The sequence below is a fragment of the Aulonocara stuartgranti genome (assembly GCF_965226115.1).
Source record: "Aulonocara stuartgranti genome assembly, chromosome: 17".
NCBI classification, from domain to species: domain Eukaryota; kingdom Metazoa; phylum Chordata; class Actinopteri; order Cichliformes; family Cichlidae; genus Aulonocara; species Aulonocara stuartgranti.
Window position 1 is genome coordinate 19324851 of NC_138953.1, and position 27619 is coordinate 19352469.

Genomic DNA, 27619 nt, shown 5'->3' on the forward strand with positions numbered 1-27619 from the left:
GCTGTTATTTGTGTATCGGTTCTTGCATTGACGGAGTGAGCGATGTATGCTGGGTAATGGCACAGCTAGCGATTGGGTGAATTTATTGCACCGGTTTTATAAACTGTTCTACAATCCTTTTGATATTTGGAAATCTGTCGATCATTCTGCTACAGCTGTAAGATATCTTCTCCAACTCCTCTGAATACATGCAGTCATTTTACCGTCTGCTTTGGCTAATCACGCTCTTACGTATTAAATTAAATTAAATGCCTAATAAAAAAGCTGTTCTTTTTTATTAGGCAAAAAAACATTATGCAAAAACATTTTCGGTGCTGTTAAGGAATTCACAGCGACTCACTTGTTTATTTTTGAGAAAGTTTATTTTTTTATCATATCAGATGAGCGGCAGTGACGTCAACGTACTCGATCGTACCACAGGTAAGTGCAAATCTGAATCTGTAGATTTTTTTAAATTATTTTTCTTATTTAAAACCAAAAAGAAAAACCCGAAACAGTGAGCTCACAAAGCTGCTTTTAGCAGTTCCATGGGTTAAGATTAGCAATTTTGTGGAACAGCGAATGACTTAACATTTAATAGCATATATGTTACCACACCACATGTGCTGTAAGTTAGCTAAATTCATTTCTGTTAGCCAATCAAGTTAAGCTTATCATATATCATCATCCAGGGTACAGTGATAGAGAAGTGTGTGCTGACGTTTGCTGTTGTTGCCACTTTGTAAAGTTTGAGGGTTCTAATAAGGGTCAGTGTTGCCAGATTGGGTTGATGCTGAAATTGAAGATAGACGTTATCTATCAATCTAGCTCTCTCTTTATGGCTCTCTCTCTCATTCTGGCTCTCTCTCTCTCTCTCTCTCTCTCTCGATTTTAAACTTAATAACAGCATTACATAATCATTAAATAGCAGACCGATCATCTATGCTGCAAATGAAATACAAATGGACACTAAACAGGGTTTATCTAAATCGTTACAATAGGGTTTAATGTATATATTTATTTATAAGGTGCTTCTGAATTCTGAATACTTTTTTTTTTCTAAACAGGTTCTTCATCAATCAGCCTATTATTGATTGATTCCTTCCTACATCTGCTTTTTGAAAAACTCCTAAAGGCACTTTTAAGAGCCACGTCAGTCTGTTTGTATCTGTTCTTACTGCTGTCCTTATTGGTCTGTCTCTCTGTTTCTGCCTCGCTCTGTTGGTCTCTGTCTTGTTTGATTATTCTGTTTGTGTGTGTGTGTGTGTGTGTGTGTGTGTGTGTGTGTGTGTGTGTGTGTGTGTGTGTGTGTGTGTGCGTGCGTGCGTGTTTGTTTGTTTGTTTGTTTGTGTGTTTGTTTGTTTGTTTGTTCTTCTTTCTGCCATGAGTGACTCCGAAATTCAAGATCCTTTAAGGATCCTAGATAATCTGACTGATCAGCAGGAACAAATTGATGAGCTCCAACACCTCGATGACATGCTTGGTGAGCTGAAGCAAGAGGTAGCTCCTGTACCTGTGAAGCCACCTGAACTAACAGTAAAATGGAAAAAAAGAGACAAAGATGGAAACCAACTCTATGCGAGGCCAAGATCAATCCGGAGTCAATTACATAAGGGTCAGTACTCTTTCATACAAGATAATTTGAAGATATAGATTGTATGGACACAAAACCATAAATTTAACGTATTAATTAATTTAAATATTTGTAAAGACAAACAGGAAAGTAATTTGTTTGTTTTGACACAAAAGGACATTAAATAAACCACAGAATTATCTCTTAAAACTGAATGATCCCCCCCTAGCAAGTATGGCATTCATTACGTTATGTTAGTCCAGTAACAAAATGTGGCTGACAGTTACCTCCTCACAAGGATTTTGGTAAAAGATATTGGTACTTGGCAGCACAGTGGCACATCAAAAAATGTCCTGATTTCAATTCCACTATCAGACCAGGGTCTTTGCGTGTAGAGTTTGCGTGTTCTTCCCTTGTTTCTCTGCTCGCAGGTTACCTGGTTTAATCCCACAGTCCTGAGATGCGGAGTTTGGCTAATTGGTGATTCTAAATTGTTTCTGTGTTATAAATGTGGATTTGATTTGTGTTTTTGATATACTGTTGATGTTTTATACAGCTGCCCACAGTCAGAAGACCAATTCTACCACTAATAACAGTCACTGTGAGGTGGCATTTGCCCCAGAGACTGTTGGTATGTACTCCACTGTGTCTTCACTAGATCAAAGCAGTATGTTCATGTGTTTGCAGCAATTGCTAGCATATTTATAGCCATCAAGCTTTACTCTCATAGCTACTCTGTCCATTACACTTTTATAATTTAATCAATTTTAATAGAAAATGTATTTGTTTTTTTTAACAGAGCGCTTTCTACAAGAACTCCAGAGCTCACTGAATGATTCTTCAGACGATCACCATGAAGCACCACCACCAAAAGCTCCTCTTTTGGCTTCCTTGAACTGGAGCACAAGAAAAACTCTTTTTTCAGAGAGTTGGAGGGCCAAAAGACCCCATCTGGTAAATACCATGGCAGCTCAAGAAAGTGTGTCGGAACATATATGCCAACAATGTGGGAGCAATCCAGCTGTGCTTCGTTGTCGTGACTGTCTACCACGCCCCCTTTTTTGTGATAAATGTGATGTCATCACGCACACCAGATATGTCCTTCACAATAGACGTGCCATGACTGCCGGATTCTTCCAGCCATTGCCTCCAACAACTTACATTGTAAATAAGACCCTTTGCCATGATGGTAAGTTCTGTGACTAAACTTATTGTGTTTACTGTTTATACATTTCCCTTACGCTCTCTCTCTCTATCTCATTTTTTAAAAAAGTTGATGCTTCCTCAGCTCTCAACTACACTGTTAGCTTTGAGCTGTTAAGTTGTTTTTTTTTATTGTTTCAAGTAAGGCTCAGTTGGTCCTACCATATCTTAGTCACATTTCAACGTTTTACTTCATAGTTAATAAACTTATTTAAATCATATGTTACGCATACATGTTGACTTCTTTAGCACGACTTGTACCTGTGGAGAGCCCAGTCACAATCTGCGGCTGTCCACCAGAGTGTTTGAGGGTCAGACCAGGAAAGGTTGTTGCTGTGGTCACAATGAATGGTAAGAAGAACTTCATTTTGTCCTGACTGACAACCATCTGTAAATAATTCACCTAAAACTAAACCCTCACAAGCATTGTTGCAGTATATTCTGAGACAAAAAGAAGACCTAACCCAAAGATAATAAACTTTTACTCTGGAGTCATGAGTTTTTCACTTTTCTAGGACGTTACAATCTCAGCATGCCAGAGCTGAGGTGTGAGACATGTGAAGCTTCTTGGACTGCTGGAGTAGATGACCTAAATCTAAGTGATTACTGGCCCGCTACCCTTCACTTTTCTACTTTGTACGCAACAGATGTCTTCTTCACATTTGAAGAAATGAAGATGGCATCACCCGGACTCTCCTGCAAAGCATTTTTAAAAATGCTTGATCAACGAACTCTCCACTTTGGCCGTGTGAGCATTTTAGTTTATGCATCCTTTACAGTATGGTTCTTCTGTGTTATTCAGGATTTAAAAGTCACTTGTAGCGTAGTTGTTTTCTGTTTATGTCTTTCATTTTAAACCAGACGGGAAAGATCTCTGCAGATGGCTTTAAGAAAAGTTTCTTTGAGTGGGAAGCCGTGAGATATGAATTAGACAAGATTTTAAAGGAGGATCCCTTCACATGTCATGCATGTGCCCCAGACATGCTTGCAATTTCAGTGGATGGAAACCGCAAGCATTACCGTTTCAAGAATGCAGCCAGGTACAGCAAAATATGTGTAATACCAACGTTTGTTTCAGACAATGTGACTATAAGGTGCACCAATTAACTTTGGACTTACTTTGTATGACACCATAAAGTATACTGTATTGCTATTTTGTTCAGATCTGAGGAACTGGGCATCTTTGAAGACGCCTTGATAGCAAAGGATGAAGATGTGGGAAGATTTGTGGACTACATACACAGCACATCCAGACATGTAAGATTGAACGCTCTAATTACATAGACATAATTATGTTAACCTTTAACACTCTGTTGAAGAGATTGTGAAAAGACATTGTCACCAGCTATTTAATGCATTTTAGGTCTCCGGACGAGGTGTTTGTGGAGGGGAGTGGTCAGCAGCCAGAGAGACCTCCCAAAGATCCAGCAGCAAGGTGGATGAGGAGGGACTGGAGCTTGCAGTGTGTAGGCATGGAGTGCTGCTCCGTGCTCTAAATATGTACAGGGGTGAACTTTTTGCTTATCCCTTGTACCTGCATCAAAAGCTGGCCAATAGACATATCACTTTTTTTTGTATGGATGTTACCTGCAAGTATTGGCCATATCTTGAAAGAGTAACAAAAAGCTGTCCAGAGCTCCAGCACCTTCTTAGCATGAAGCCATTTCTTTCAGTCTTTCATGCTAAAGCCCACGATTTCAAATGTGAGGTATGAAATTCTGACTTTAATGACTTTATCTGAACAATTGCACATCAACATTTTGTGTAATTTGTATTTTATCTGTGTGTGTGTATGTGCATCTGTGTGTTTGTTTTTTGTTTTAGGAGGACAATTTTCAAGACAAATCAAAGAGCTATGAGGACCCTCTGTTACATGAGGACATTTTGCTGTCCTCATAAAATTGACCTTTTAAAATGGTTTCTGGGCATGTTTTAATACCCAAAAAGTGTTTTTCTCAAAAGTCTTTGTAAACCAAAAACTTGACATATGTTGTATATTTGTGTGTCCGCCACTGACCCCTGTCGGTTGGAGTTGTCCCTGCATGCCGCACACACAAGCGCGGGAAATTATACACGAGCGCGGGAAATTATACACATGGCGCGAAATTGGAAGCTGCGCATGCGCATTTTAACATTACCCATTTACACCATTGATATTTACATCAATGATTTAGACCGACTGATTGATGGATGAATAGGAAGCGCCCAATTTTGGCAGAGTTTTGACACGCTTTGGAGAAAAGGTAAGAAGGTAATTATAAAACTTTTAAAAGACGGACGTTCTGACAGACACAGTGCTTCAAAGTAGGCACAGCCGTGGTGAGGCGGCAGGTGAGGGAACGACGAGGTACGGTGGAAAGCATACGGCGGAGAGCGCACCGCGGGGACCGGACCACGACGAGCGAAGAGCGCACCGCGGGGACCGGACCACGACGAGCGGACGGCGGAGAGCGCACCGCGGGGACCGGACCACGACGAGCGAAGAGCGCACCGCGGGGACCGGACCACGACGAGGTGAGGACGGCAGAGCGGGCCGGAGCACGCGGAACGGTTCACGGAGGTCACAGCAACACGCTGGTCGGGGATTCCCGGACTGTCCCAAGCACCGGGATGGTTTTTTTTACCCTGGCCTAATCTCATCACTTGTTTCAAGGTAAGAAATTACACAAGTGTGTGATGTTTCACTGAGTTTGAAAGAAGGCCTTTTTCACTACAAGATCACTACACTTGTTTAATGTAAAATGGCTGCTACTACTACAACTACTATAAGTACTACTTCTGTAACTAGTAACTACTACCTATTGTACTAATGGTAGGAGTAGTTGTAGTAGATGCAGTTGTACTAGCAGTAGTACTCACACCTGTCTTTTTTGTGGTAGTTGGAGCTGTTTTCCTCCTGTTCTGAGATGATTATTTAAGATATTAAAAGATGATCTTTGCCCAAATACCAAGGAAACATTGGAAGGCAAATACAAATAAACTTTTTTAGATTCATGAAATTTAATTGAGACAGTATTGATGTCACTCTGCACACATTTGTTTATAAAATATTGTAAAAAAAACAAACAACACATTTGTTTTGCTCTCTTATAGTTGTGTTGATGAAGCACATTATTCCTGAGAGATCTAAAGCTTAGTTTGACAGACAGGTTTAGGCTAAGTCAGAGTTAGGCTTTAGTTAAATTAGGACATTTAAGTATCTTTAATATCTGCAAGTGCATGCTTTCTGTTAAAACAACTCAGACATCAGCCTTGTCTGTGTCTGTTATGTTAATGTAATGAAAGCATAGAACTCAATTGAAACAGTTTCAGTATCCATGCTATTAGTGAAATAAAAATTGGGTGGAGCATGTCAGATACTTGACTTAATCAACACAGGTGGAACACAGTCAAGTTAATCTGCACAAATACAGCCTCGCCCCCATCCATTTATCTGTTAACCAGAATCCCTCCAGCACTCATCACCAAACTAAAATAACCTTAAACTAATAATACGCTAACATGGGGGGGGGTGCTTCTCATTCAGGCTTTACTAATGCCCTTGTAAGCATAAAGGCTTGAAGTTTTGATGTGGTTTACATTTTTATCTTATTTCCTTAGCAAATCATGTCACGGAGAACTACTCCCCTTCAGGATGCCATTAATCACATCCTTGCAAGAAGAGACAAGAATTCAATGTTAGAAATCAAATTTATTAATTCAGTTAAAGGTGAGTGACTTTGACACACTGCAGGCTAGACTGAGGGGTTACGCATCACCAGTGGTGACCTGTACAAACATCAATATAAATTAAAATGAAAGGTATTTTAATAATAATTTAGTTATTAGCGAGCCTGGCTATTTATGTTTTCTGCACTTGGACATGTTTTCTTTATTATATATGTAGAATTGAAAAAAGCACAACATTGCATACTTGTTATTTACAGATATACATATTTAATGAATTGATTATTTGCAGTGCTGCCACACCTGTGTCTCTAATATGGTTGTTTCTTCAGGTCGTGGCATCTTCACTTTAGCCAATTTCAAACAAGGAGACTTTGTGGTCGAGTATAGAGGGGAGCTTATTGATGCAACTGAAGCTGAACACAGACGTAACCTGTACCCCAGCGCATGTTCAGTCTTCATGTTTGACTTCATATGGAAGCAGAAGACTTTGTGGTAAATTCAAAATGACTGAATGTTTACATTTCTATTGCAAGGTCAGGATTTCTGAAGCAAACATCTCATATTGCTCTTTAACGAGTCCTTACCTCTAGTACCCGGCCCCGTCAGTCCCCAGAATCTATAGAAGGGGGAGTGACGGACCCGTGGAATAGCAGGATCTCATTCTTACTGAGGCTCCGTCATTTCCCGGTGACCCTGTGGTCCCCGGGAACTCTCGGTACTGGGGACTGACGGGACTCCCACATATGCTGAGGGCCCGTTAGTCCCCGTATTCAGCCTGTGTGTGCCTTCTCTAATACACACTCACGGGCGTAATGTACGGGGTTAGAGGGGTAATAATATAAGCCTACATTTTACAGCTAAGACAAGGTTCTCACGCTGCTGTGAAGATTTAAAATATAATATAGAGATAGAGAAAATAATAAGAGAAAATTCAAATGGCCAGGGCTGAATGAGCGCCCCTGTGTCTGTGCGCATTTGGCACATGTGGACACGGAGACTCGTGCACTGTTATACTGTGTCCAAAACTACTGTATAATATGTACAATGCCAAAATAGTACATGTCAAGTGTTCTCTGCCTGTGAGGTAGGTAGATGGATGGCTTGATGGATCGGTGAAAAACCTTTCAACACAAAAAATAAAGAACATTTCATTAATCATTCAGATAAATTAAATGCATTATACAGAAGACAAATGAAATAACAAAAATATACACTTCAGTAAAGCCTCTTTTGTTTAAACTATCATTTATCCTAGTTTTAGTTTCACATTCATTAGTTTTTGAATCAGAGGTGAGTAATTTCAAACAACGAAGATGAAATAAACTGGTCTACCTTGCATTTTTTACACTTTCTGTAACAATTTTTAAAGTATACATTTTAGAGTTTACAAATATTTTAATAAAGACTTTAACCAAGGATTTTCTTTTACAAAGAATTATTTTCCTTAAATTAAACCAAACATATTTACACTAGTTTTAAGATTTAACCAAGGATTTGGGGTAATTGCTTTTAGTATTAATTAACATAAGTGTGGGAAACACTATCTACATAAACAGTTTATTCAAACTTAAACATTTATTTTAATATCAATATAATTTTTTAAACTTAAATGCAGTAACTATTTCCCAAAGCATAAATACATTTCCACAATTGAGCTTCCATATTTCCCAAACATATAAGCAGCAAATATGAGTCCGAGCTTACCGATAGCCCGTCTAACTCAAAGTCTTCCTCACAGTGGAAAGTGGATTGTGCTTGGTTTGCTGTCCTCTCAGTATGTCACACTCGGGTCAAATGACTGCTGCATGCATTTTAAGGTCTACTAGGCACGCCCGCCCTTGATTGCTCTAATTCAACTCACCTGGCAGAGCAGTGCACACCAGGCTGCGCTTAGCTGTAGATTGCACAAGGTCTAATCAGTGGCCACGCGCAAGCAGCAGCACAGAGCAGGTAGTGGGCAAGAGGAGGAAGAGAAGAGAAGAGTAACAGCCACACCTACTAGGTCAGCGCAACAGTACAACAAAACCACGTTTAAGCTCTAAGCACAAGTAGAAGCGCAAACACTTATCTCAGTCAGAAAGCAACGCGTCCTTGACTGATGGACCCTCTTTAACTTATCAACTATGCATTTAACAACTAAACTTGTATTGGATGTTGTGTTTGTGTTGGTGCTTAAAAATTATAGTATAGTTCATAGGCATGTCACTATAAATGTTTGTTTGATGTATGTTTCCAAATTTGCAGTATTGATGGAGCACTTGAAGATGGGTCATTTGGGCGACTAGTAAACGATGAACACAGGACACCAAATTGCAGAATGAAGTTGATTGAAGCAGAAGGGAAGCCACATCTCTGCCTTTTTGCACTGAAGGAAATTGTGGCAGGAAGTGAAATTACTTATGACTATGGTGGGAAAGAATGGCCCTGGCGGAAAAAGGTGGGTCATTTAAAAAAAAATTTCCCCTATGAATTGTTGTTTAAAACCTACATATCTAGATGTCACAATTAGGGATGCAACTAACGATTATTTCAATAATCGATTAGTTGTTTCAGCCCTAGTCACGATATTTAAATGTCCTCTTGGTGGTATTCAATCTGGTTTAACTAAATCTTGAATTTGTATGACTTTCCCAAGTGATGATTGCAAGCTTATCTGTTTTGTGTCCCCTTAACAAGTGTGTTTTACTGAGTGGCCACACACTGGAGGTGAAACAGTGAAAGCATCAGTTTGAGCTCAGATGTCATTATGAGGCTGATGGCCAGTGTCCTTGTAAACCTTGGGTTTTTCTGTGTCAGACATATACATGCACCTTTTACTCACAGTCACTTTAGCTTCTTAGTATTGTCTTACTTTGGCTTCACTTAACTAGGTAAGGGTTAATCACTCTGTTTCCTTGCAGTTAGGGTGAGAGTTAGAACTGTATTTAACTGAAGGTGAAACAGAAAATGCTTAACTATGTGTGTGTGTCTGACACAGACAAACTCAAGGTATGTGAGAACACTGTCCTGACATCTGAGCTCAAACTGAGTCTTTCACTGTTTCATCTCCAGTGTTTGGCATACTCAGAAAAACACACGGGTTGAGGGGACACTGGTTAGAAAAGACCACTCGTAGTGGATTAAATACATTTCCACTGTAGCTGCCAGATGTTTACAATATTTGTTCTACTTTTCATACCCAGCTAAAGATCGCAAGCATCCCTTCTGGTCAACAGTGTGTTGCAGAGCCTATTGCCCATGACGTGGAGCACCATGTGATCTCTACAGACTCATTCACAGGTGAGTCCCTGCTTGAGTAAGCACCAGTGTTGAGAAGGTTACTTTTAAAATGTATTCCATTACAGAATACATGCCCCAAAATGTATTCTGTAACGTATTCCGTTACGTTACTCAATGACAGTAATGTATTCTGAATACTTTGGATTACTTAATATATTATCATGCTTTTTACAACAATGTGAATGTACTATTGCTGTGTGATTTATTACTATTACTGAAGGTCCGCGACTCCGAACTGTAGTAAAGGCACCTCTGACTAATACGGCGGGGTCCCTGTCGGCTCGTAGCCGAAAAATAGCTTTACTTTGTTGTGTGGGTCAACTTTTCTTGCGAGAGACAGAGAGAGGTGTTGAAAGGCTGCTCCAACGGAACTTATTGTTTTCGGAGGAAAACACGAACACGGTGTACAGTCGAGTCTTAATAGCTTACTTACAACTGGGCTCGTCAGGCACTCTTCTTGGCTGCAGTGGTTATTATTATATTTACATGCTTCCAGCTCCCGTTTTTCCTCGATGACAACTCGTACCTTTCCACTCCCCTTTTTCTCCCTCCTCGCGCTCACAGACCCATAACGTGTATGGCAGTCCATTCTCCCTGCAACACGGACTACACTGCCCATGATGCTACATTCTTTAGAGCTATGCTTGTAGCATTCTGCCTGTTAGCTTAGCACAACAACAACGAAAAGGCGCTCTCTCACCCAGGAAACACACAGTCGCAGAGAGAGAGCATCGCCCTGTAACCATGGCAACCGTAACGCTGCTGCCTGGAACAACAGAACGTAGCTGTCAAACAAAACCCAAACAGTCCTGACCCGCGACAAAATGAAACAGGAAAGTACCGCACTGTAATCCATTTATTTCAACAAAGTAACTGTATTCTGAATACCACCTTTTTAAACGGTAACTGTAACGGAATACAGTTACTCATATTTTGTATTCTAAATACGTAACGGCGGTACATGTATTCCGTTACTCCCCAACACTGGTAAGCACTACCTGTTAAACCCTGGGGTCTTGCAAAGCACTATGCCTCCATGTCTTGTGTTCTCTTCTACAGACAGAGAATTAAAAGCAGAGTGTCAGTCATCTAGACCTACAGCAGACAACTCTGAGCATGAGGTTAGCATGGATTCATCTGTTTACTAAAGATTGTATCAATGTGTAGTTTGGTAAATAGTGTGGTTTGTAAAGATCATGTTTATCAATTGATTACAATTATACTGCATGTACAGTCTTTAAACCATTGTAAGTACAGGTAGTCATCATTTAACATTGCATTTCCCTCTCAACATCATTTGGGTGTTTTAAGGTTTGACTGAGAGTGTCCCTCTTGATCAGATGGACACTGTACCATTGATGCTTGTTCATCTTTGCATCTTTTTAGGTGCATTCTGTTGGAGGTCAGCGTGGCACTTCTTCTCTGAAAGAGTTAATTGGTGAAGTTGGTGTCCAGTATCAGGAGTTGTCACCCCAAGCGTTCTCAGAAGAACTTACCAGTGGTCAGTTTTGAGTAAATGTTGTTAACTTCTGGCAATGCATGACATGCCTGAAGGTTTGCTGCATGAACAATGTGCCAGTATTGGGACATTTCTGATGATTCTATAGTGTCTTGATGGATATTTTGAGAGTAGAATTGTAACAGTCAGGGATGTGAATTGATTGCGTTATGCGTAGATGTGTTTTTTTGACTTAACGAAAGTCAAGCACTGAATCTCCTTGTGTTCCCTTGTACAGAGAGCAAATCGAAAGAGGTGCCACAATCATCCAGAGCTGTGCCTAACGACTCTGTTTGTGAGGTGAGTTGAAATTGACCTTTGTTTTAAAATTGACCAATGGTTAGAAGTGTTATGGTGTTTACATGAAACTCCATTTTGAGTATTTTAGCAAACATCTGGCAGCGGTGGTGGAAATGTCCTCTATTTAGAACAGCAGGTCTTTTCTAACCACAGCGTCCCCTTAACAAGTGTGTTTTACTGAGTGGCCACACACTGGAGGTGAAACAGTGAAAGCATCAGTTTGAGCTCAGATGTCATTATGAGGCTGATGGCCAGTGTCCTTGAAAACCTTGGGTTTTTCTGTGTCAGACATATACATGCACCTTTTACTCACAGTCACTTTAGCTTCTTAGTATTGTCTTACTTTGGCTTCACTTAACTAGGTAAGGGTTAATCACTCTGTTTCCTTGCAGTTAGGGTGAGAGTTAGAACTGTATTTAACTGAAGGTGAAACAGAAAATGCTTAACTATGTGTGTGTGTCTGACACAGACAAACTCAAGGTATGTGAGAACACTGTCCTGACATCTGAGCTCAAACTGAGTCTTTCACTGTTTCATCTCCAGTGTTTGGCATACTCAGAAAAACACACGGGTTGAGGGGACACTGGTTAGAAAAGACCACTCGTAGTGGATTAAATACATTTCCACTGTAGCTGCCAGATGTTTACAATATTTGTTCTACTTTTCATACCCAGCTAAAGATCGCAAGCATCCCTTCTGGTCAACAGTGTGTTGCAGAGCCTATTGCCCATGACGTGGAGCACCATGCGATCTCTACAGACTCATTCACAGGTGAGTCCCTGCTTGAGTAAGCACTACCTGTTACAGTTTTTGCCCGTTGCTTGAACACTATAAACCCATGCTTAGACTAAAGTAACACAACGTGAAGCTGTTGTTACCATACCTCAAACACATGTACCCCTACCTTAAACAAAAGCGCTGCTTTGCACCCCAGTTCCAATCATGCAACACACCTACTCCTTTAGGCAACACACATGGTCCTGCATGCTACACTCTATTTCATACATAAGACACTTCGCTCACAAAATGAAATCTCAGGGTGCCATTCGGAAAACACATGTATCCAAAATACAAAACACATCGGGTAATTGCAACCACTCAAATACACACCTGAAGGCACCTACTTGCAAAACCGAACACCAATTAGCCAACTACAAAAAGCCCTCAGCGTAGCCATTCCAAGAACTTTGCAAGCATGGATGGAGGGAGAGCAAGAGGATATTTTCCCCGGTGCCTAGCGGGAGAGGACATTGCTTGCGATGTTGATGAGGTCCTGTGGCCAGACCCCAACAGACGGCGGGATCCATGAGCCCACTTATGCACAATTGTCATGGTTTTTTTGTGTTTACAGTATAGTGTGTTGTCTATTGCAGTACTATTGTGTTGTTGTTGTTTTATTCGCTTTACCTGTATTCATGGTACTGCGATGTACACTATTGAGTAGGTCTATTTGCGTTTATGGTCGTTTGGAAATGTGTCTCCTGTAAATGTGCCTTCTGTATAAACAATGGAAATCAAGGACTGCAGTGTTTTATGTACAGCAGACTAGTGTGTTCCCCCTGATCTGTGAGTGTTTGCATATGGTGCAGGTATGTGTCATTTTGTCAACAGAGTTACATTTTGACAAAGGAATGTTAGGTTTTGACAGCAGAGTTTAGGTTTTGGGAGTAGAGTTCCAATTTGGCACAGATGTGCATGGTATATTTCCCAGTGTTGTGTCATGTGTACTTGTGTGTACAGTTTTGGCACAGCGAGCGGGGTTTTGCAAAATGTGTTCAAGCAGTGGGCAAAAACTGTAAACCCTGGGGTCTTGCAAAGCACTATGCCTCCATGTCTTGTGTTCTCTTCTACAGACAGAGAATTAAAAGCAGAGTGTCAGTCATCTAGACCTACAGCAGACAACTCTGAGCATGAGGTTAGCATGGATTCATCTGTTTACTAAAGATTGTATCAATGTGTAGTTTGGTAAATAGTGTGGTTTGTAAAGATCATGTTTATCAATTGATTACAATTATACTGCATGTACAGTCTTTAAACCATTGTAAGTACAGGTAGTCATCATTTAACATTGCATTTCCCTCTCAACATCATTTGGGTGTTTTAAGGTTTGACTGAGAGTGTCCCTCTTGATCAGATGGACACTGTACCATTGATGCTTGTTCATCTTTGCATCTTTTTAGGTGCATTCTGTTGGAGGTCAGCGTGGCACTTCTTCTCTGAAAGAGTTAATTGGTGAAGTTGGTGTCCAGTATCAGGAGTTGTCACCCCAAGCGTTCTCAGAAGAACTTACCAGTGGTCAGTTTTGAGTAAATGTTGTTAACTTCTGGCAATGCATGACATGCCTGAAGGTTTGCTGCATGAACAATGTGCCAGTATTGGGACATTTCTGATGATTCTATAGTGTCTTGATGGATATTTTGAGAGTAGAATTGTAACAGTCAGGGATGTGAATTGATTGCGTTATGCGTAGATGTGTTTTTTTGACTTAACGAAAGTCAAGCACTGAATCTCCTTATGTTCCCTTGTACAGAGAGCAAATCGAAAGAGGTGCCACAATCATCCAGAGCTGTGCCTAACGACTCTGCTTGTGAGGTGAGTTGAAATTGACCTTTGTTTTAAAATTGACCAATGGTTAGAAGTGTTATGGTGTTTACATGAAACTCCATTTTGAGTATTTTAGCAAACATCTGGCAGCGGTGGTGGAAATGTCCTCTATTTAGAACAGCAGGTCTTTTCTAACCACAGCGTCCCCTTAACAAGTGTGTTTTACTGAGTGGCCACACACTGGAGGTGAAACAGTGAAAGCATCAGTTTGAGCTCAGATGTCATTATGAGGCTGATGGCCAGTGTCCTTGAAAACCTTGGGTTTTTCTGTGTCAGACATATACATGCACCTTTTACTCACAGTCACTTTAGCTTCTTAGTATTGTCTTACTTTGGCTTCACTTAACTAGGTAAGGGTTAATCACTCTGTTTCCTTGCAGTTAGGGTGAGAGTTAGAACTGTATTTAACTGAAGGTGAAACAGAAAATGCTTAACTATGTGTGTGTGTCTGACACAGACAAACTCAAGGTATGTGAGAACACTGTCCTGACATCTGAGCTCAAACTGAGTCTTTCACCGTTTCATCTCCAGTGTTTGGCATACTCAGAAAAACACACGGGTTGAGGGGACACTGGTTAGAAAAGACCACTCGTAGTGGATTAAATACATTTCCACTGTAGCTGCCAGATGTTTACAATATTTGTTCTACTTTTCATACCCAGCTAAAGATCGCAAGCATCCCTTCTGGTCAACAGTGTGTTGCAGAGCCTATTGCCCATGACGTGGAGCACCATGTGATCTCTACAGACTCATTCACAGGTGAGTCCCTGCTTGAGTAAGCACTACCTGTTAAACCCTGGGGTCTTGCAAAGCACTATGCCTCCATGTCTTGTGTTCTCTTCTACAGACAGAGAATTAAGAGCAGAGTGTCAGTCATCTAGACCTACAGCAGACAGCTCTGAGCATGAGGTTAGCATGGATTCATCTGTTTACTAAAGATTGTATCAATGTGTAGTTTGGTAAATAGTGTGGTTTGTAAAGATCATAAAATATTTGGGTAACAATGTTTTATGTTTCATTTCATGTTTTTAATTTTTTCCAGTGTACAATTCATAGGCTGGTATTTGAATCGGTGAAACTTGACAAATGCGGGATATGCCATTCACCTTTGACAGCTATCAGATGGCACGGTCTAAGATGCAAGCGTAAGTGTATTATTTATCTTGTGTTAATTAATGCATTTTTTCACTATACCCTAAGTTACCATGAGTCAGGTCTACATTTTCATAGAATAAAAAAAATCACTTCAAAGTTTTATCAATTCAAACCATTGCAATGATACACAGTGTAATGGCAGATACTATCACATATCATGCATTTGAGTTTGTCTGCTTAGTGTGGCAGAGAACAGAGAGCATACTGTAATAATGTATGTTGCCCTCTTACTCTTTGTTGATTAGACTGTTGAACTTTACAACTTTAAATCTTTGTTTCACTCTTTCAACATCAAGCTCATATAAGCTAAATAAGCATCTCACCGCGCACAAGGCATGCCGGTCCGGGTCAAGGGTCACGACTACCCAGCATGCATTGTAAACAGTAAACACGGCCGCGTGTGATAGCGATATTGAATATTTTGAGCGTCCTAACGTCAATGTTTTAAAAGAATTTGGTACGAAACGGGGATACAGTGCTGCTGGGAAGAGAAAGAAAGAACTCGTGGCCCTCGCTTGGGCGTTTTCACTACAAAAAGCCCCTATAGTTTTAACAAAACAGCAGGAGTGGGAGGCTATGCTACCTTGGATATAAGTCTCTGCTCGAGATCGAGACTGACAGTTGTCAGATGACAATTCCAGATCCCTTAGAGCTGAGAGAAGGTTGGTACAATGAATCGACAGCTGCAAATAAACTTTCACTTTCAAAGCCTCATATCCGGAGCCATCAGCCTCTGTGGTGCCCGGAGACGCTCGTGCGGGGTTTGGCCACTGACGTCTGGCAACCCTGGCACAGCACTTCCCCGTAGGCCTATATCCATGGATGTATTAAAAGAACCAAGCCTATATCTGACAGAGAAATATAATTCAGCCTTTACATCGTGGGTAGTGGTGTACTCTGACCCGGCCGCGCCGTGCATGCGTACTGACAATGCTGATTTAGCTTATTTGTGATGTTACAATGCAAAAACCACAGTTCCTGATTTGATCTGTTATATAAAGATAAAGCAAAATGCACAAATGTTTAATTATATTTAAGAGAGTATCAACATGTATGAAGTAAACTGCCCTCAAGTCTGTTTGTCATTCTGTAATTACACATATACACACAAACTTGGAAGATGATGTTTTAATGATAATAAACCCGTTGAGTAAACATTGCATCAAACTTGCAAACTTCTTACAATGTCAATATAGGAAGCCCAATAAGGTACTGGGTCTGATTAATCCAGACCTATTCCAATAGATCAATCAGGCAATTTGCAATACAAATGCTTGATGGTGTCTCTACACGTTTTCAATGACTTTTTAGTAGAAGTCCTTTTCATCTCAATCCTTATTAATTAATGTAGGATAAACATTTTAGCTTTTCTGTTTCTCACTAGATCATTCTGCCAGAAGTCTTTGAGCCAAGAATGCATTCTGAAACATGGCCTATGTGGCCCATAATGAGTAGTTTGGTCAGGTCAATTTAAGATAATATATATATATCTGCTTTTTATTCTGAATTATGCGTTGGTTTTAAATTTACTTTATGCTTGTTTATATTTAGTGGTCTTAGTGAATATAATTTGTGACGTGTGGGATCGCTACTTTTTAAATTATAACTTAATGAATCATCGGTTGTTGTCTAATGCTGTGGTTTCTTTGTATTTGTAGAATGCCGTTGTGTGTGGCATAAGATCTGCCTCCAGACATCTTCAGAAGACTGGGATATGTCCGACGTAAGTGTACAGTGAAATTCAACCTGGAAAGACTCAGATATGGAGAAAGAATTAGACATGCTTTATTGAACATTAAATATTTGGCGGTCAGACCCCGGCGGGAAAACTGTTGATAAAAGCATTGCTGATTGAAGTAGGAGGTCTTCCCCCGGGGTCTGGACACTGGTGGTGGTATGGAGGCAGGGGGCAAGCATGGGGGTGCAGGGGTGGTGGAGGGATGCGAAAACGCTGCGAGGCCGAGCTATGGGTGAAAGAGCTTAAATGCCCGGATGCTGAATGGAGGCGTAGGTGCGAGGGAGCTCCGGATTGGCTGTGACGTAGTGAGCAGCTGAAGGGAGTTGAGATGATGATGATGGAGACGATGTGCAGGTGTGTCTCCCAGGTTGAATTTAAGCAGGCTTCATTATAATATAGTTAATATTGACGTAGATGCAGTTCGTGAAGATTGCCACATGTTGCTTGCTCTTCCTTTTTCTTTCATCACAAAATTATAAGGATAATCAGTTTTGTAAGTGTTGTCTCAGATAGAGAATTGAAAGCAGATAGATTTTGGACTGGATAGAGTGTAGAAGTTATGTGAGAGAGGCCAGAAATAAATAAACACATTGTAAAAATATTACTTAGATTTTATTATAATCCTTTGTATGAAATTGTTTTGTTTTTTTTACAATCTAGTCTCAAAGGTTTTACAAATTTTGATCTGTGGCGGTCATTGTGGGAGGGGCTCTGGGACCAGGTTAGGGCTAGTGTCTTAGTTTTTTTGTTTTGTGTTTGTTTTTTTGTTAATGTCATTGTTCAAAAAATATAAATTGAATATTAGAAATGGGACAAATATCAAAAAAGTACTGAATCGATCACAGATTGCAAATTGATCAAGCAGAATCAAAATACTTGCACAAAATACATATCTGCTGCACATTTTCTTCTTTAAATCAGGAGGTATTTCTTAGTACTTTTAAGACCTCTAGAGACTTTGGTTTACGTCCCGAGCTCTGTGACGTGAACAATTTAGCATTTATCCTTCCCATGTTTATTTCTATTATTTAATCTATGCTGTATTTACGAACAGGGTGATGTCTCATCTGATGAAGAATACATCCCAAATTCTGCATCAGATTCAGAAAGCTCAGGAACAGAGTTGTCTATTGAGTTACCTGGACCATCAAAAAACTCCCATGCTGCTAGCATGCCTGATTTATGCGTTACTTTTGCTGAAAAAGAACAGACCATGGATGTTAAGAACAACTTTGAGCACATTTTGAATGATCTTGAAACTACTGATGATCTTCATCCCGACCAAGAACCAGACAGCTCAGAGTCATGCCAGCAGAAAACAAAAGATGCATGTAGCGAAAAGAGTACTGTGGATATGCTGTGCCAAAATGAATCCCCAACCAAGTCAACAAAATTAATCAAAAGCACAGTCAATTTTTGTTTTGTATGTGGAAAACCTCAAACAAAATTTGCACGTCATCTGGAGACGCATGAAAATGAAAATGCTGAAGTCGCCCAGGTGCTTCAGTTACCCAAATCATCAAAGGACAGAAAAGTTAATCTTGAAAGGTTACGAAACCTTGGTAACTTCAAGCACAACTCTGCTGTTAAAACCACAGGATCAGGTTGTCTTAAAGTGAAAAGGATCTCAAAAAAGAGCAGCAGCAGCGCTGAGACATACGAGTACTGCTTATACTGTAAGGGTATGATATCCAGAAAAGAAGTTTCTCGGCATATGAAAAGATGTGCTTTAAGACCAGAGAATAATGCTGAAGAGAAGCTGAAAGATAGAGTCTTTGGTATAGCATCTACTCAATCCACAATGTCTCAGCCAATTTCAAGTGAACTCTACTCAGTACTGGGCAAGATGCACAAGGATGATGTGTCTAGTGCAATAAGGAATGATCATTATATTATGCAGTTGGCTCAGTCTCTTTTTAATAAGCATGGAAGTGACAGATCAAAGCATGAGTATATAAGACAGAAAGTAAGGGAACTTGGGAGATTACTTGTGACTTTGCGTCACACAACAAGAATCCATAATATGGAAGAGGCAATAAAACCAGCCAACTTCTTTATTCTTACTAATGCTGTCAAGAGAGTTTCAGGTTTTGATACTGAAACCAGCACATTCAAAGCCCCAAGTTTGGCCCTGAAGCTTGGACATTCTCTCAGAAAAATAAGTGATATTATCATGTGTCGTGCTCTCATGGAAGAGGATCAAGAGGCGATCGATTCAATCAGGAGGTTTCACACACTTCATGAAACAAAGTGGTCTGAATTAGTTTCCCATTCAGCCTTATCAAACCTGAGTGAGGCAAAATACAACAAGGTCGACAGCCTTCCACTGACCAGAGATGTTCAGAAGCTGCAGTTATATCTTGGTCAGCAAGTGGAATCGGCTAGGGAGAAACTAGGTGATAACCCAACAGCAGGAACTTATGCAGCACTAGCAAAGGTGATCCTTTGTCAAGTGATTTTGTTCAATAGGAGGAGGGAAGGTGAAGTAGCACGTATGACTGTCAAAAATTTTGAAGATCGTGACATGTCCAAACTAAACGATGACATCAGCTCTGGGCTTACAGAAGTTGAGAAAAGGCTTTGCCAACAGTTTGCCAGAGTGGAACTGAAGGGGAAAAAAGGACGAAAGGTGGCTGTGATCCTGACTTCTGATATGACCGATAACCTGTCACTCCTCGTTAGTAAGAGGAAAGAGTGCGGGGTATCTGAAAACAATATGTACCTTTTCGCCATTCCTTGTAGTGATGGTCACTACAGAGGGCAGTTTGGTCAGTTTGCAGATGCTTGCGGAGCTGAACATCCTCAGAACCTCAGATCAACTAACCTTCGCAAACAGATTGCCACGATAAGCCAAGTCATGAACTTGAAAGATAATGAACTAGACCAGCTGGCCGATTTCCTCGGCCATGACATTAGGGTCCATAGAGAATACTATCGACTGCCCCAATCAACAATTCAGCTGGCTAAGATCTCCAAGTTGCTCATGGCCATGGAGAAGGGAAGTGTGAAGGATATTCAAGGAAAAACTCTGGATGAAATTGGTGGTATGCATGGTTTATATGTTGTTAAATCGGCTTGGTGTTTGTGAATATGGTTGGTCTAATAACATTTTTTCAATTTTATAGATGACATAGATGGGATGGCTACTGGATCACAGCAACTCCCTGATGCTTCCACATTGCGAGGTACTGAAATTATTGTATTCTGTGTTATAGACTTTGCAGTTGTATTGATAAAATATTTAAAATTTACATTTTATATATATATTTTAGATAATGTTATTGCAGTTCTGTTTGTACTTTGCTGTGTAGTTAATACCATTTACAGTGAGGAAAGTAAGTATTTGCTATTTTGCAAGTTCTCCCACTTAGAAATCATGGAGGGATCTGAAATTTTCAGCGTTGGTACATGTCCACTGTGAGAGACAGAATCTAAAAGAAAATTCCGGAAATCACAATGTATGATTTTATTAAAATATTTTTGTATATTACTGCTTAAAATAAGTATTTGAACACTTGCTTATCATGCAGATTTCTGACCCTCAAAGACCTGTTATTCTGCTTTTAAACAGTCCAACTACACTCTGCTCATGATTCTAATTTAGCAGCACCTGTTTGATGCCGTTAGCTTTCATAAAGACACATGTGCACCCCACAATCTGTCAAAAGTGTTGCAGCAACATGAGTAAAACCAAAGAGCTGTCCAACGACACAAGAGACAAAACTTTAGACCTTCACAAAGCTGGAAAGGGCTCCAGAGACACTGCCAAGCAGCTCGGTGCGCGACAGTGCGCGTGCACGCATGTGCGTGTGCGCGATGGAGCGCGTGCAGGTGACTGTGTGTACCCTCTGCAAGACTCCTGCAGGCGCCCCTGAATGGAAGAGGCTAATGTCTTCCTCGGACTGGAGCCCCACGTAAGATCTCAGCTCGTGGGGTGTCAGTGATGCTAAGAAAGGTGAAGAATCAGCCCAGAACTACACGGGACGAGCTGGTCAATGACCTGAAGAGAGCTGGGACCACCGTTGGCAAGGCTACTATTAGTAATATACTGAGACGTCATGGTTTAAAATCATTCATTACACTGAAGGTTCCCCTTCTTAAGCCAACCCATGTCCAGGCCCGTCTGAAGTTTGCCAGGGACCATCTGGATGATCCAGAGTCATGGGAGAAAGTCCTGTGGTCAGATGAGACCAAAATAAAACTTTTTGGCCTAAACTCCATTGTTGGGGTTTGGAGGAAGAAGGAGGATGAGTCTCATCCCAATAATACCATCCTACAGTGAAGCATGAGGGTGGAAACATCATGCTCTGGGCTGTTTTTCTGCACAGGGGACTGGACCACTGCACTGTATTAAGGAGAAGATAAACGGGGACATGGATTGTGAGATTTTGGGCCAAAACGTCCTTCCCTCAGTCAGAGCATTGAAGATGGGTTCTGGCTGGGTCTTTCAACAAGACAAAGACCTGAAGCACTCAGCCAGGAAAACCAAAGAGTGGCTCCGTAAGAGGCATTTCAAGGTTCTGGAGTGGCCTCACTAGTCTCCAGACCTCAGTCCAATAGAAAATCTGTGGATGGAGTTAAAAGTCTGTGTTGGCCCAAAACATGACAGATCTACAGAAGATCTGTGTGGAGGAGTGGGTCAAAAGACCTTCTGCAATGTGTGCAAACCTGGTGAAGAACTGCAGGAACTGTTGGGCCGCTGTAATTGTTAACAAAGGCAATATTAATATAGTTTGACTCAAGTGTTCAAATACTTATTTTACAAAGAAATATACAAAAAACTTGTTATAAAATCATACAATGTGATTTCCGGAATTTTCTTTTAGATTATGTCTCTCACAGTGGACATGTAGCTATGATGAAAATTTCAGAGCCCTCCATGATTTCTAAGTGTGAGAACTCGCAAAATAGCAGGGTGTTCAAATACTTACTTTCCTCACTGTATGTATTATATATATATATGTGTGTATATGTATATATATATATATATATATATATATATATATATATATATATATATATATATATATATATATATATATATATATATATATTTATTTATTTTTTGCTAGAAAAATCTATCAATGACAATGAAGAAATATTAACTTCTGTGACTTCTGATTTGCCTCACTTCTCCGAGACTGCAGCTCAAGGTACATTTTCAATGCTGTACTCAAAGTTTGCCCAACATATCTTATGTAATGAGCTGGGATCTGTGAGTTAGTCTTGTTCAGAGACAAATCCAGTGAAATGTGCAGTAACGTATTTTAACAGCGCACATCACGTATGATAACGATGCTCTCTTGTTTCATTAATGCCACTTGCATCTCTGTTTTTCATTGCATTAAAAATGAAATCAGACTTTACTATTAACACTACTATGCTGATTACGATAACCTGGGATTGTGTATAGAACAATATTACTAACCATCAGTACATTTTTACATGGTCGATTGTTAGTTGTTCCATTCCTAATTGTGACACTAATGCTTTATGACTAGTATTTTGATGCTTCATCAGTTTTGGCCAAGCAAGATTTGGCCTGTGCAAAATCTACATCATTTCCCAGTAAACTTATTACCCAAGGTATTGTTGACTTCATCCAGTTCAGCACCATTGCCATGTGTATAGTTAGTATAATAGAACTGGCTGTCACTGTCCCCTCTGTGCCCATGGTGTTTGATTGGTAGGCAGAAAGCCTCTTTAAGCCCATACATTTATACTGTGCAATATTTTTTAGATGACCAGGGGAATGATGCCTGTGTGACTTCTGGTTCACCTCCTGTCCCTGACTCAGTTACTAAAGGTATGATCTAAATCAGATGCCATGTCCATCACTAGGCACTATGTGCAGTCAACACCAACATCATGTGGTTAGACATTATATAACATATAAAGAAGCTGAATGTATTTTGTGTTTACCAAGCAGTGTGATGAACTATCATGTTAATGAAAACAATCAAACTTTAAATTTTATCAGGTCTACAGTCTATTTATTATCACACACAATTTGTTTAGACAAGTACCAGCTTGTTTTCACAGTTTTGAACACCATCTCTACCTACAAGTGCATCTCACATGATCTTTTTAAACTTCAAATTTGTTTTGTTTTATTGAACAGGTTTACGTGTTTCATCAAGGCGGTGTGTGAAGAGACCATGGTCTGAGGAGGAGATAGGAGCGGTGATGAAACATATGAAGCCTTTTATTGAAAACGGTATCACTGTCACCAACCAGCAGTGTCTGAAGTGCAAAGAAAAGGAACAACCTATCTTGGAGACGAGATCTATTCAAAACATTCGAGATTTTGTGCGCAACAGAGGACTGGCCTTTAAAAAAAAAAATAAATGTTAAACACTAAATGCACTTTTTGACAGTCTGAGCCTTTACCTTTCTGGGCCTGATTTCAAGGTTAGTGTTCTCCATTCAAAAAGTATGTAGTTGACTTCACTGTGCTCACAGGCAGTGTTTTGTTTTGATGTGTGGTTAGCCTGAGTCTTTTAATGCCAGGATTCACTTTTATTTTCCTTCAATAATTGTTACAATGCTGTCCTTTTAAGGAATTGATTATTGAGTTGGTTATATTAAATATAATTCAGTAATTCAACAAATGTGTTGTGTGTTGATATAAGTCTTATGTATAAGTCATGGTGTCAGCCCGACTCACCCCTGGTGTGCAAAGGTGCTTTTTTATTGGTCAGCCACTCAGTGCCAGTTTCTTCAGGACAATGAAAAACTCTATAATACATAGTTTGTTCTAGTTGATGCAAGCACTGTTGTGTTATGGTCACCGGTTCGATCCCTGGGCTCTCTGTCCTGGTCGTTGTGTCCTTGGGCAAGACACTTTACCCTACTTGCCTACTGGTGTTGGCCAGAGGGGCCGATGGCGCGATATGGCAGCCTCGCTTCTGTCAGTCTGTCCCAGGGCAGCTGTGGCTACAACTGTAGCTGCCTCCACCAGTGTATGAATGTGAGAGTGAATGAATAGTGGTATTGTAAAGCGCTTTGGGTGCCTAGAAAAGCGCTATATAAATCCAATCCATTATTATTATTATTATTATGCTTCTAGTTGTTTTAATGACACTTTGACCACCTGTTAGTAGATCACAACAGATATGATCTGTGGTGTTTTATGTAAGCTTGTATGTCAGATTGTAATGCTCATCAGAGAAAACCAAAATATAGTCTTTTTATTATTTTTTTTAATTTATTCATCCATCCATCCATCTTCAACCGCTTATCCGAGGCCGGGTCGCAGGGGCAGCAGCCTAAGCAAATTTATTCAATTTTACTATAATGATGTATCAGTCACAGTCTTATAATACACGTTCTTTTCTAAGAAGGTTATACTTAGTGCATGTGTGAGTATATGTACAGTGAACTGGCTTTACACACCATGTGTCCTTTTAAACCAGATTTACTCAGTGTGTGTGTGTACAGTAGACTGGCTTTACACACCATGTGTCCCTTCAGAACAGACTATACTTTGTGTATATGTATGATGACATCACTGACCTTGTACACCAGACTGTCCTTATAGACCAAGCTACAGAAAAGTCTCTACAAACCACCAGAATGTCTGAAAAAATAGCCTTTTTTATATCTCAGTCGAGCAAAGAAAATGTTTAAATTTTAAGTTGTGTATAGGTTTGCTGATTTTTTTCATGATTTTTGATATGCATATTGTAGCTCTAGCACCTCTGGAACCCGGTGTCCCCATAGCCCTATGTCCAGTCCGATTTGCCAAAAATTTCAGAAATTGTCCCTCTAACCCAAGAAACGGGTATGTGTGTGTGTGTGTGTGTGTGTGTGTGTGTGTGTGTGTGTGTGTTTTTTTCCAGGTGAAATGGAGTGGAGCATATCAAGATGGGGCTGGTTTGACTCTAGGGGAGGAGGTAGAGCAATGTAATGCCTTTTTGTCAAGGATTGCAGTTACCACAAAACATATGTCCAAAGCAGGTGAGAAGGCAAATCCTGCACTAGTTAGATTTTAAGTGTGTAATTATGATGAAAGTGGTAACACTACGTTTTCTGTGTTTGCAGGACGGAGTGACATGCTAACTCTTATGGCCATGCGCTGGAATCAACAAAAGCTAGACCAGTTGGCCACCTCTCTGACCCATCGATATCAGAAGGTAATGATATTGTTACTTTATTTTTAGATGATTACTCCTCTGTGTTCTTATTATTTGGAGTAAACATGTGTTTAGTGTTTTTTGTTTGTTTGTTTGTTTTTTAATCTCAAATTGACAATGTAGGCCACAAAAGCTCTTCTAACCCAGCTTCAGAACCTGGAGTCCTTAAAAGTCCAATTAGCAGTGACTGACAGTCAACTGGATGAATGGGTCAGTGATGTAAAGGATTGGGCAGAAGGTGAGCAAAAACTGATTCAAAAATGTGATGCAATTGTACAATGACTTTATGTAAGTGTAGCTGTGTTATTTCTTCTAAGCAGCAACAACAAGCACAAGTGATATTGATCCCTTGGTGAGCAGAATCGAAGTGCTCGTAGCGAGCATAAAGAGACGATCCCAGCGTCTGTACAAAGACACCGATGGAAATAAAGCCTGTGCCAAGATTCGTCGCAAGATCAGAGAAGAGAAAGGAATCTTGACTTCTGCTGTGGAAAAATACAACAGAATGTTTCCAGACAAAGAAACTCTGTGCTTGGAAGAAATTCTGTCTGGTGACACAAGCTGGCCGTGGCAGCGGGCACACAGCGGTAGTTGTACATATATGTTGTCTACTTTCAGCATATCTGACATATAATGAAACCCTAAGCTTCAGGTGTTGACCTAAAATCATTTATGACTTCAGACGTTCTTTGTGAATTGATTTATAACTTTGTTATAAATGCATTTCAGACTCTGTCAGCCTTACAACAAAGAGAAGGGCATTCGATATCATCATGGCAATAAGAAGGAAAAGAAGATTCTTGTTACAGAGATGGACCATCACTGGAAATCTCTTTCAAAATATGATGATATCCTGAAAGAGCTGTCCGGCCTGTTTTCCAGTGAGATATTTAAAAGTATGTATTTAAGTAATGCATACAAAACACTGACTGTTTCTTAAGGCATTAAAGCAGACTAAATTATATGTTCTATTTTTAAGGTTCGCATTGTGGCCTAAGTGAGGAGGGTTTGAGAGGTCTACAGAGCATCATCCTCAGAAAACGACAGAATGTGAAACAAAACAAGCTGCACGCAAGACAGTGTTACATGCAAGTTTTGTCAGGAGCAAAGAACATTAACCTTGATCATACTTCCGACGATGACTTTTACAGTGACTCTGAATTTTCTGATTAAAGTCGGTAATAAATATCTGTAATATATCAGTGTGTCCTCAAAGTTATATCAACTTCCTACCTTGCAGGTTTAATGCTGGGGGCCCCAATTTTTTCAAGTTGGCCATAGACCAGTCATTGACAGTGCATTCCCAAGACTTCATCACATCAATGCATATAGTTTTTTACAAAGACAGCTGGCACATTTTTATTTAATGTCATTCGTAGAACTAAAAACTACCCTGTTACACTGTTTTTAAACATGCATTTTGGTAATACATAATAGTACACTGTTATGTATCAGAGGGAGATTTTGTACTTTTTACATTTTTGTCATGTTAAGTTACTGTAATATATTTTTGGCTCACAGAATTTACAAGACATATTGAAATGTGATTGATAGAACTTTGTAAGCAAATTTCAAGTATGCTTGTCACAGGTGAGAGTTTTCATTCTTGAGTATTTTGATGTACATGTTAAGGATATTTTCATGGTATGTATCATTCATATCAACAGTATCAATAATGTTTGAGTGCATTACTAGTACTTGTGCTTATTTTTAAAATAATCATACTACAGTACAGTAGGCAGTTCAGCTGATTCTGTCACAACAACCCTGATCCACAAATTAACTTTTGGATATATAACTTTTTTTGTTTAGTTCCAGTTGTACAGCGATGTGCTCAACCATATTTTTTTTTTAAATTTAGAGTATTAATTGATCCAGTGGTTACTAAGCCTACAGTGTCTTAGGGTGGACCAACATCATTGTCATTTTACCCCCACCAAATTTCCTTAAGTTGTCTGTATCACTGTAGTTTATTTGTTTTTATATTACCAATGACCACAATCAAATAAAGTTGAAAAATAACTGTCAGTTTGATGTTTTCATGCAGTTTCAATGGATCATTTTGTCACCACAGTTAAAATTTAGCAACATTTATATTTCCATGACAAAGACATAAAACACATTTCTGTTTAATATAGTTATGACTGTAGACTTGATATGTAAAAACTGAAAATGACTGTTAGAGTTTGTATTGTTGATTGTCATTTATGCTTAGAAATATTTAACCATAGATGCTTAGAGGTGTATAATCAATTGTGTAGTGATAGGTTGTGTGATCTTTAACAGGCTACAGAGGCTTGGTGTGCATTCCACACTAGAATGCACACCTACATCCTGGGAGCATGGGAAAGTTCGTACCTTGCTTAATTGTTTTATGGTAGGATTAACGTAGCTACATCTGTTCTAGTCTAAGTGCTTTTGTGTATAAATGAACTGCTGGACTTCCTTACTGTGTTATCTAGGATGAACCATCTAGGGTGAGGGGG

At 39.8% G+C, this 27619-nt stretch overlaps 2 protein-coding genes across 8 annotated transcripts; both read left to right on the forward strand.

Moving 5' to 3' along the window:
* LOC309692891 (uncharacterized protein) lies at positions 1-27058 on the forward strand. 4 transcript variants are annotated; one of them, XM_082511740.1, is made up of 16 exons: positions 1-157; positions 381-420; positions 1047-1594; positions 2109-2183; positions 2352-2741; positions 3005-3106; positions 3271-3503; positions 3617-3795; positions 3919-4012; positions 4119-4463; positions 24840-24957; positions 25042-25133; positions 25257-25371; positions 25451-25723; positions 25863-26029; positions 26113-27058. In XM_082511740.1, exons 3-15 carry the CDS (start codon positions 1363-1365, stop codon positions 25988-25990), a joined length of 2376 nt encoding a protein of 791 aa, XP_082367866.1. In that variant the 5' UTR covers positions 1-157; positions 381-420; positions 1047-1362; the 3' UTR covers positions 25991-26029; positions 26113-27058. The 4 variants fall into 4 exon arrangements, with proteins under 4 accessions (XP_082367866.1, XP_082367869.1, XP_082367868.1 ...); XM_082511743.1 differs by having other exon boundaries at positions 25451-25720; XM_082511742.1 differs by having other exon boundaries at positions 25454-25723.
* On the forward strand, positions 4572-23609 carry LOC309692892 (uncharacterized protein). Of its 4 annotated transcripts, XM_082511744.1 has the most exons (19): positions 4572-5408; positions 6356-6464; positions 6754-6916; positions 8669-8861; positions 9607-9703; positions 10763-10824; positions 11090-11204; positions 11440-11501; positions 12176-12272; positions 13355-13416; positions 13682-13796; positions 14032-14093; positions 14768-14864; positions 14953-15014; positions 15148-15250; positions 20124-20183; positions 22071-22151; positions 22739-22804; positions 23120-23609. In XM_082511744.1, exons 2-19 carry the CDS (start codon positions 6362-6364, stop codon positions 23350-23352), a joined length of 1833 nt encoding a protein of 610 aa, XP_082367870.1. In that variant the 5' UTR covers positions 4572-5408; positions 6356-6361; the 3' UTR covers positions 23353-23609. The 4 variants fall into 4 exon arrangements, with proteins under 4 accessions (XP_082367870.1, XP_082367872.1, XP_082367871.1 ...); XM_082511746.1 differs by lacking the exon at positions 22071-22151; XM_082511745.1 differs by lacking the exons at positions 4572-5408; positions 6356-6464; positions 6754-6916; ... (10 more) ...; positions 14953-15014; positions 15148-15250 and adding an exon at positions 18516-20042.
* Positions 27059-27619: the final 561 nt, after the last annotated feature.